Source organism: Solanum stenotomum, chromosome 9 (assembly GCF_019186545.1).
Source record: "Solanum stenotomum isolate F172 chromosome 9, ASM1918654v1, whole genome shotgun sequence".
NCBI classification, from domain to species: domain Eukaryota; kingdom Viridiplantae; phylum Streptophyta; class Magnoliopsida; order Solanales; family Solanaceae; genus Solanum; species Solanum stenotomum.
The window spans coordinates 4491661-4501627 of NC_064290.1; the positions used below are offsets into that span (position 1 = coordinate 4491661).

The window sequence follows — 9967 nt, forward strand, 5'->3', positions numbered from 1 at the left end:
CGACTAATTCAGATTCACACCGAATAGGCTCCATTTGGAGGATAGTCTATTTATCAAGAATTTTTTCATAATCAGGACTTGAGAGAATTTGAATTATTATCCCCACAGAAATTATAAGATTTTTTTTACCCTCCCTAGGAGCTCCCACCCTTTTGCTCCCTTGATGACTCAAACTCGCAATCTTCAAATTAAAAGTGAGAGTGCTTTTTTCTCTTTCCCTCCAAAAAAAAAGTTATAGCAAAGCCCATTAGCTCAAAATCTCAAAATCCAAACAGTCCCTTCATACCACTACAGTCTACTACACCCCACCTTCGTCGGCGCCCAATGTTCCGTCGACACGACCATACTGATAACCCCTCACCGATCAATTCTTCTAACCCTAATTCCTCCGCCGCCGACGCTTCCGCCGTTTCACATTCCGGTACCATGTCCGACGACGACCACTTAGCTCCTCCCTTCTCCAATAACAACTCTCCATCTCCGTCGCATTCACGGTCTCCGCCGCCGTGTAAAGACAACAAGCTACTAGCACTGCCTCCACCTCCGATGCTTACGCCGGCGTCGGTGTCAGCTCGGACGCCGGTTTTTCCAGCTCGAGAAGATTGCTGGTCAGAGGCAGCGACTCATACGTTGATAGAGGCATGGGGTTCCAGGTATGTGGAGCTTAACCGGGGAAATCTTAGGCACCAGCACTGGGAGGAAGTCGCCGATGCTGTCAACACACAGCACGGCCATACCAAAAAGCAGTATCGTACGGATATACAGTGTAAAAATCGTATTGACACCTTGAAGAAGAAGTATAAGATTGAGAGGGCTAAAGTATCTCAATCCCCGGGCCGTTATATCTCCACTTGGCCTTTCTTCAGCAGCCTCAACGTTCTCATTGGTGTCACCGCTAAAGTTTCGCCACCGCCGGCGGCGGCAATATTACCTCCTCAACGGAGAATGCCGCCTACGCAGGCAACGTCACCTCTTCAATTTAGAGCGCCACCGCCGGAAACGTCACCTCTTCAATGGAGATCGCCACCCCCGGAAATGCCACCTTTTCAATGGAGAACGCCACCGGTACCTCCTCCGCCACTGTTGGGCATTCCAGTTGGTCTCCGATCGAAGCGCCCAGCTGCAGCCATGGACTACACGGTGTCCCGGAGAAATTTCTCGGCCATGGCAGCAGCAGCAGCGGCTGCGTCTGATGATTCATACGAAGAGAAGGAAGAATCGGAGACGTCGAGTGTGGCAGCATCAGCTATGGCCATTGCTTCTTGTAGAAGCAAGAGAAAGAAGAGTGGGGGTTTGGTAGAGGGTTATAAGATGCTAGCTGAGTCAATAGGAAAGTTTTCGGAGATATATGAAAGAGTAGAAAAGGCAAAACAGAGGCAAATGATTGAGTTGGAGAAGCAAAGAATGCAATTTGCAAAGGACTTGGAGATACAGAGAATGAAGCTGATTATGGAGTCACAAGTGCACCTTGAGAAGCTTAAACGCTCTAAACCGCAGTTCAGAAGATGGTGAGTGACTCTTTCTTGTTTTTTTTCTTCATTCTATGTGATTTAGATTCATATAAGTGCCTGTGCATGTATCCTATGTTGCTGTAGCAACCCAAAAATGCCGAGATCCTCCAAAAGTAGTGCATTTTGGAGGGTCCGAGCAACACACCATGTATCTATGTGTGCAGTCTTTGAATGTAAAAGGAGGGCATTTACTTCCAATCTAGTTTGGAATTGATATAGCTGAACCTGACCTCGTTTGGGATTGAGGCATTGTTGATTGTTATTAACTTTGCTTCTTTACTTTCCAGAAATACGAATACCTTTCCTTTTTAAGTGTCCTTATTAGTTGATATACCATCTTTGTTGGATTTGTCAATTATTAGGTATTGACTAATGATGGTATGATCCTCTAGCAGCTGTTAATTCATTGTATCTGGTTTTCTGAGGTTCCTTAAATTTACTTTAAGCTTTGTGGTTTGGAGTTTTCGAGGGGAGGGGAAATTTTGACTCATTGAGTTAGTTTACCTCAAATCTTGTTTCTCCATTGTGATAACTCTCCCCTGGACATGCAATTTGTGGAAGTCTTTTTCATGGCTAATCGTAACCTGAAAAGATCTTAAGATGCAGGGAAATTAAGAATTCCTAGGAGCTAGTGGCTTCCCTTCAATCTTTAATTGTGCTAGAAACAATGTAGTGAAGTTGAAAATGATCGGAAGGGCTTCGGCTAATCAAGGAGATGGGAACTAGGGTTTCTCCTGGGGTTGTGAACTCGACTGTCTTTGCTGAAAAAATCTCAATTATGTCTCGGTGAGAAAGTTGATGCAGAGCTATTCATTTCTGCGATATCTTATAAAAGTTACTCATGTAAACTCACTCACTATGAAATAAGGCAAATATTGAGGCTATCTTTCCGAGTCATGTCTGTGTTGAACTAGCTGTTACGTTAAAACTGCAGATGGGCACTTCTGAATGAGCTATAAAACATTACATATGAAGTTAATTGGTGTGCATATGAGACAATTGTTTTTTCCATTTCTGCTGCCTTTTCTCTTTTCTTTTGAATGGTGGTCAGCTAATTACTCTGTGTTCTTGGTGCTCAGATAATTGCTTGTAGATGGAGGGTGGTGGCATGCTCTAGAATCTTAGGCGGGGATGTTTATGCAAGCCATATACATACATATATATTTTCTTTAGCGTCTTAATTCTGCTACTTTGAAGATGAATTAGAGATGTTAGTTCCACGCTTGGTCGTTGCTCAAGAACTTGTATCTAGCTGCTTAAAATCTGGAGTAATTTTGTAACTTATCTTTCTCTGTTACATGTTTTTTGCACTCCAGCTAGGTGAAAATGTAGACTTGAGACTTACTTTACCGTGCTCCTTGTTCTATATTATTCTAAGCTTCAAGCTGTTGATGATGACTATCTATGCACTAAGTGGATGCATGAAGGTTTAAACTTTAGTACATTGGATTGTGACCATAGTTTGTGTTCTTTTTGGACAGCAAAAAATATAAATTTTTTCATAATTCCGAAAATACAGAAAACTTCTCAGACCCTACTTGTGAAATTACTTTGGATATGTGTTGTAATGAGGAACCTACAGAAAACATTTAAGTTCATGAGAAAAATATTATAACATGGATTGTTGCGTAAAATGCCTGAGACTCACTGCCCAAATTATAGGGCGTACCCCTGGAGGCTCGCCCCAAAAGCGCCTTTGAAAACACTGGGGGACTTGCCGCCCTGAAAACGCCTTTGAAAACACTGGTTGTAAGTGGCCCATCAACAGGAGATTTCATTTCTCACCGACAACTTTGCTTAGGCTTGGTCACTATCAATGTCGCCATATGATATGACAATAATGCATTTTATCACTGACCTAAGAGAGCGACCTTTAAATCAAAGTTGCTTTGTTTTCATCCGGAATGCTATTTTATTTGTTGGCTAGTTAGTAGTTGTATCTTAAGTCAAGGGCGTCTATCATAAATAAGGCAGAGTGTGTGTTATTTTATTTGTTGGCTAGTCAGGAGTTGTATCTCGAGCCAATGGCATATCATAAACAAGGTTAGAGTGTGCTATTTTATTTGTTGGCTAGTCAGGAATTGTATCTTGAGCCAAGACTGCCTATCATAAACAAGGTAGAGTGTGCTATTTTATTTGTTGGCTAGTCAGGAATTGTATCTTTAGCCGAGAGCCTATCATAAACAAGGTAGAGTGTGCTATTTTATTTGTTGGCTAGTACGGAGTTGTATCTTGAGCCAAGGGTCTATCATAAACAAGGTAGAGTGTGCTATTTTATTTGTTGGCTAGTCAGGAGTTGTATCTCGGGTCAATAACCTATCATAAACAAGGTAGAGCGTACTATTTTATTTGTTGGCTAGTTAGGAATTGTTTTCGGAAATGAAAAAGTATGTGATAATAACAAAAACATTTCACATGTAAAGAAAGAAAAATGAGTATCAAACAAGCAAAATGTTGTTTTGCTCTCGTTGAGAGTCGAACTCAAGACCTCCCGCTTACTAAACGGGTGCTCTAACCAACTGAGCTACGAGAGCTGCTTGTTCAATGAAAATTAAAAATGATATTGTAATGATAGTTAGCAGTTACTTATAAGGGCGTGGTCTTCATTGATGCTCCTTTAGGTGTGCGCATCATCGGATCAATTTGATTTTATATATTGGTTCGATTTATCGGTTTTTGATTTGTAAACATGTTAAATTGATAACTAAATTAACAAGATATTTACTATCCATTTTGGTCTTTAACGATTAGATTTTTAATTTAACCGATAAGAAAATGCTCATATGATTATATATATACGATGTTCATAAAATAGAAATAGTAGCAAGAATTCAAATGCAATACATATTTCTACATTTATCATTTTTGGTTTAAGAGATAATTATTTTGAAGAATAATGCAATAAATTACAGAAACAATCAAAAACAATATTAGTTGTCTGTCTTTGTCATAATAAAATCTAAAATTGAGAAGAGAGAAGATAATACTACTTTGTTGAGAAGAGAGAAGTCTTTGTGATAAATATCGAGATAGAGATGCTAGTTTTTGTCTACGTCAAAAATAATACTAAAAATTTAAGAAATAAAGTTGGTAAAATGCTATAATCATTGTTGTATAATTAAGAGTAACATAGTAATTAAAATAAAATCTTATTGGATTATTAGATTATCAGTTTAACCATTAATCAAAATTATAAAATCGATAATCGAATCAATAAACTAATAAATTTGACTACAAAATCATTTAAAATTTGTTAACCAATACTAATAAACTAATACTATTTTTTCCAATTCAATTTATTGATTAAACCAATTTTTAATGCTCCCCACAGAAGGAAGACCGCCAGAAACCAAATCAACAAGGACATCCATTTTTTTTTTTTTAGAAAACAAGGACATAAAGATCTATTCCCTTAATAACTTTGCACGGTTAATTTATAAACCAATTCTAATATTTTTTGAATTTTAAGAGTCAAATAAAAAAAATTAGACAACAATTTTTCAATAGGCCTTTAAAAATTTCAATTATTGTAACTATTTCTTAATTTATTTTTAGATAATTTCCAAATATGACAATTTTATAATTCAAAGCACTTAAAAGATTCCATATATAAACTTATGATAAGAATTTAATATGTTTCCTATTAAAATCCGTGTTGGAAATGTAGGAAACAACCACTAAAAAAAAAGTTAGCCAATAAAAATTAGGTAACTCCTAATTTGATATTCATTATGAATACCAAATTTCTGTCTATAAATTATGGTATTCGCTCATTTATGTTTAATTAATATTTATTGGAGTGGTTTCTATTTCTAGTTTAATTTGGTCCCTACTTTTAAATAGGAATATATAGCTCTATTCATATTATTATTTCTTTAATTCATCAATCACTAAAATAATGACTCGAGCTAAGATAGGTCGGTTGGGTTATATATTTTCACCAAAAAATATTGAACTCATGAATTACTTAGTAGGATTTACGCTAGATGAACCACTTCTTAATCAGAATTAATTTATGGAGGTGGTTAATCTTTACGCGGAGAACGAACCCTAACCGATTTTTGAAGGCGCTAGCAGCTACACACGTTACTTCATAACGCCCCAGAAGAAAAAATATCCAAAATGAAAAAGAGTTCCCTGAACTGTGGGGAAGGGTACGTAGAAGCCACAAGGAAAGGGAAAAGAGGTGTTTGACAATAAAGGTAGACTTATGAGTTACGTGAAAAGTTTGAAGTACACCTACGGCGAAAGTGATAACAAGAATTCTAATGGCGAGTGGCTAATGACGGAATACTCTTTGTATGATGGTTATTTGGGTGCTAGAGAAATTAAGAACAGGGGTTATGTAATATGTAAGATAAAGAAGAAGGAAAAATCTACTAGCGATGAGAATATGAATAACGTTGAAGAACTTATTGATTCATCTTTGCAATTAGAAGACGACATTATTGTAGAGGAAGACAATGTTGGAGATGAAGTACTTGCTATTATGGACAAAGAAGACGATGGTGATCGNAGAACTTATTGATTCATCTTTGCAATTAGAAGACGACATTATTGTAGAGGAAGACAATGTTGGAGATGAAGTACTTGCTATTATGGACAAAGAAGACGATGGTGATCGTTATGTAGAATGCTGAAAGTGACATCCATCAGCTGATATTGATTTTGAAAACATAGACTTTGTTATAGAATTTAACAATTAATATACTCTCAATTTTTCTTGTAATATAATATATATATATATATCGTACCTTTATTTCCTTTTTGTTTTGTCTATGCAATTAAGTAGATACAAAAAAATTGACTAAGCAAAAATGTATGACTTGCAAGAAGAAAGTGTGATTAATAGGATTTAGTTGTCGATGTAAATGAATGTTTTGTAGTGTTCATAGGTATCCTGAAGAATATGCATGTACTTTCGATTACAAGGCTACTGGCCGTGTGACTTTGGCTAAAGAAAATCCTCCATGTAGACGTGATAAACTTGAGACTAGGATCTACGATGTAGTTATAATTATTTCAATTTGCTTTCAAATTTTATCTTTTCTTTGTACAATCAAATTTCTATTTTCATCTCTCAATAAAAATGCTTTAATTACCATCCCAAATTGTATGTTGTTGTTATCGTTAATGTAAAGTTTGCTAATTTTTAAGGGTGAAAATAATAATAATCTATTTTCCTCTGACTTTGTGGAAAAAAATAAAATCAGATTTTCCTTTGACTTTAAACTATATATATCAAGATATAATTCTTCAGTAAATTAAACAATATGTAGTACTCCTTCCGTCCCATTTTATATATCATATTTTTACTTTGCATTTGCATTAAGAAATGATGTAATTTTACCCTTCTACCCTTATTTAATGTTTTCTTAAGTCAACTTTATAATAAATGATGAATACATTTTCAAGATTAATTAACTACTCTATCAAGGGTATAGTAGGCAAACTATGGTAATTTCTGCATAAATTTTATAAAATGACAATTGATAAGTATTGTGGTCTAGCTATTTATAGAAATAGATGACATATAAAATGGGACGGAGAGAGTATATAATATCCTCTACCTTTTCAGTATACTAAAAGTCATGATTTACTAACAACAATGAAACTCAATGTTCATATAAATTGTATGAATCAAAGTAAAATTTAAATATATAGAAACTATTATTAACTTGATGATTGTCAACACAAACGAGTATATATGATCATTTTTATGTATATATATGATCAAATTGTAATTCTTTCAAACTATAACAATATATTATTGAAAATCTTAAAGTTTTAATTCATCAACTTCATAATTAATAGGGATAATGGTAAACTCACTATGTCAATCATTATTTGCTTAATAGGTGTGTCAATTCAAAAGTGGACAAGTAATTAGGGACAAAGGGAGTATCAAATTAGGACTTCCCTAATTTTGATTAGCGGTGGTTTGCCCTTTCCTTTTTTGATTTGTTTTCGATTTTTGGGAATATTAATATTTCCTTTTTCAACACGGATTTAATAGGAAATATATTACTGTAAATTTTTATCATAAGTTTAGATATGTAATCTATAAGTGCTTTGAAATCTAAAATTGTCATATTTGGAAATTACCTATTTTTTTTTTTATATAAAAGTAATGTTACAATAATTGAAATATTTAAATGCTTTTGACTTTTAAAATTAAAAAAATATGCGCAAATTGAGATGGAGAAATAGTGGAATTGGCTTCTAAATTAACTGATTTTATTTTTTCCCACAAAGTTAAGAGGAAAATAGATTTTTTTTTCACCCTTAAAAATTAGCAAACTTTACATTAACGATAGCAACAAATTAACATACAATTTGGGATGGTAATTAAAACATTTTTATTGAGAGATGCAAATAGAAATTTGATTGTACAAAGAAAAGAAAAGATAACATTTGAAAGCAAATCGAACAATTATAACAGCATCGTAGATTCTAGTCTAAAGTTTATCACGTCGCTAACAAACTTGTAATCAAAAGTACATGCATGTTCTTTATGATACCTATGAACACTACAAAACATTTCGTTACATCGATAACTAAATCCTATTAATTCCACTTTCTTCTTACAAGTCATGCATCTTTGCTTAGTCAATTTTTTTGTATCTACTTGGTTTCATAGACAAAACAAAAAGAAAATAAAGGTACGATATATATATATATTATATTACAAGAAAAATTGAGAGTATACTAATTGTTAAATTCTATAACAAAGTCTATGTTTTCAAGATTAATATCAGCTCATAGATATCTCTTTCAACATTCTATATTACGATCACCATCGTCTTCTTTGTCCATAATAGCAAGTACTTCATCTCCAACATCGTCTTCCTCTACAATAATGTCGTCTTCTAATTGCAAAGATGAATCAATAAGTTCTTCAACGTCATTCATATTCTCATTGATAGTAGATTTTCCCTTCTTCTTTATCTTACATATTACATAACCCCTGTTCATAATTTCTCTAGCACCCAGATAACCATCATACAAAGAGTATTCCGTCATTAGCCACTCGCCATTAGCATTCTTGTTATCACTTTCGCCGTAGGTGTACTTCAAATTTTTCACGTAATCCATAAGTCTACCCTTGTTGTCAAACACCTCTTTTCCCTTTCCTTGTGGCTTCCACGTACCCTTCCCCATAGTTCGGGAAACTCTTTTCCATTTTGATTTTTTTTTCTTTTGGGGCGCTATGAGGTTAAGTGTGTAGTTATTAGCACCTTCAAAAATCTACCAGTTCGTTCTCTGCGTAAAGATTAACAACCTCCATAAATTGATTCTGATTGGGAAGTGGTTCATCTCGCATAAATCCTACTAAGTAATTCATGAGTTCAATATTTTTCGAAGAAAATATATTGCCCAACCGACCTATCTTAGCTCGAGTCATTATTCTAGTGATTGATAATTAAAAAAATAATAATATGAATAGAGCTATATATTCCTATTTAAAAGTAGGATCAAATTAAACTAGAACTAGAAACCACTCTAACAAATCTTAATGAAACATAAATAAGTGAATACCATAATTTATAGAGAGAAAATTTGGTATTCATAATGAATATCAAATTAGGAGTTACCTAATTTTGATTGGCAAACTTTTTTTTTTAGAGGTTGTTTCCTACTTTTCCAACACGGATTTTAATAGGAAACATATTAAATTTTTATCAAAAGTTTATATATGGAATCTTTTAGTGTTTTGAATTATAAAATTGTCATATTTGGAAATTATCTAAAAATAAATTAAGAAATAGTTACAATAATTGAAATTTTTAAAGGCCATTGAAAATTTGTTGTCTAATATTTTTTATTTGACTCTTAAAATTTGAATAGATTAATATAAAGCAATACAAACAGTAGAGATTAATTCGATTTTCGAGAAATAAACATCAGATAAATATATTTAATGCTTGATGCTTTGATTTTTAACAAAATTGATGTATATCGGGAGTTTTGAAACTCAGATTTACTTTTAAACATTCCAGAAAATTGATTTTGAAAGGATGAAAATAATATTAATCAATTTTCCTTTATAATTTTGTGGGAAAAAAATAATATAAGATTCTCTTCTACGTTTAAACTATATATATCATGGTATAGTTTTTAGCAAATCACTATGAAACATTAGAATTAATGGTCTACCTTTTCAGTAACTTGATGCCCTATAACAACAATTTTTTTTTAAATACAATTCATATTTGACTTTGTTTTCTTTCATTTATCTATATTGTACTAGTTTGTGTTATTGTTTTTTATTTTTATTTTAGAATTTGTACTATTTTTTTTTTGTTAGTTGCTATGTTTTTAAATTTTAGTACTTGAATTTGCTATATCTGAATGAATGATTTTTTGCAAACACTCTATCTACTTCTACGAAATAATTATAAGGTTGACGTATATTTTATCCTCTTCAAATTCCACTTATAAAATTTATTAAATAT

The 9967-nt window shown here is 33.2% G+C and overlaps 1 protein-coding gene, 1 non-coding gene and 1 pseudogene across 2 annotated transcripts; 1 reads left to right on the forward strand and 2 right to left on the reverse strand.

Moving 5' to 3' along the window:
- Positions 1–282: 282 nt before the first annotated feature.
- Positions 283–2970, forward strand: LOC125876434 (trihelix transcription factor ASIL2-like). Its single transcript, XM_049557621.1, has 2 exons — positions 283–1508; positions 2591–2970. Coding segments are annotated over exons 1-2 (1185 nt in total). The 5' UTR covers positions 283–324; the 3' UTR covers positions 2592–2970.
- Positions 2971–3971: 1001 nt separating this feature from the next.
- TRNAT-AGU (transfer RNA threonine (anticodon AGU)) lies at positions 3972–4045 on the reverse strand. The gene has a single exon. It is a non-coding gene; the product is annotated as a tRNA-Thr (tRNA).
- A 4240-nt stretch (positions 4046–8285) lies between these two features.
- On the reverse strand, positions 8286–8916 carry LOC125876132 (NAC domain-containing protein 53-like; annotated as a pseudogene).
- Positions 8917–9967: the final 1051 nt, after the last annotated feature.

What these genes read in the sequence shown, in the direction of transcription:
- LOC125876434 (XM_049557621.1), top strand. Translation starts at nt 325, where the DNA reads ATGTTCCGTCGACACGACCATACTGATAACCCCTCACCGATCAATTCT.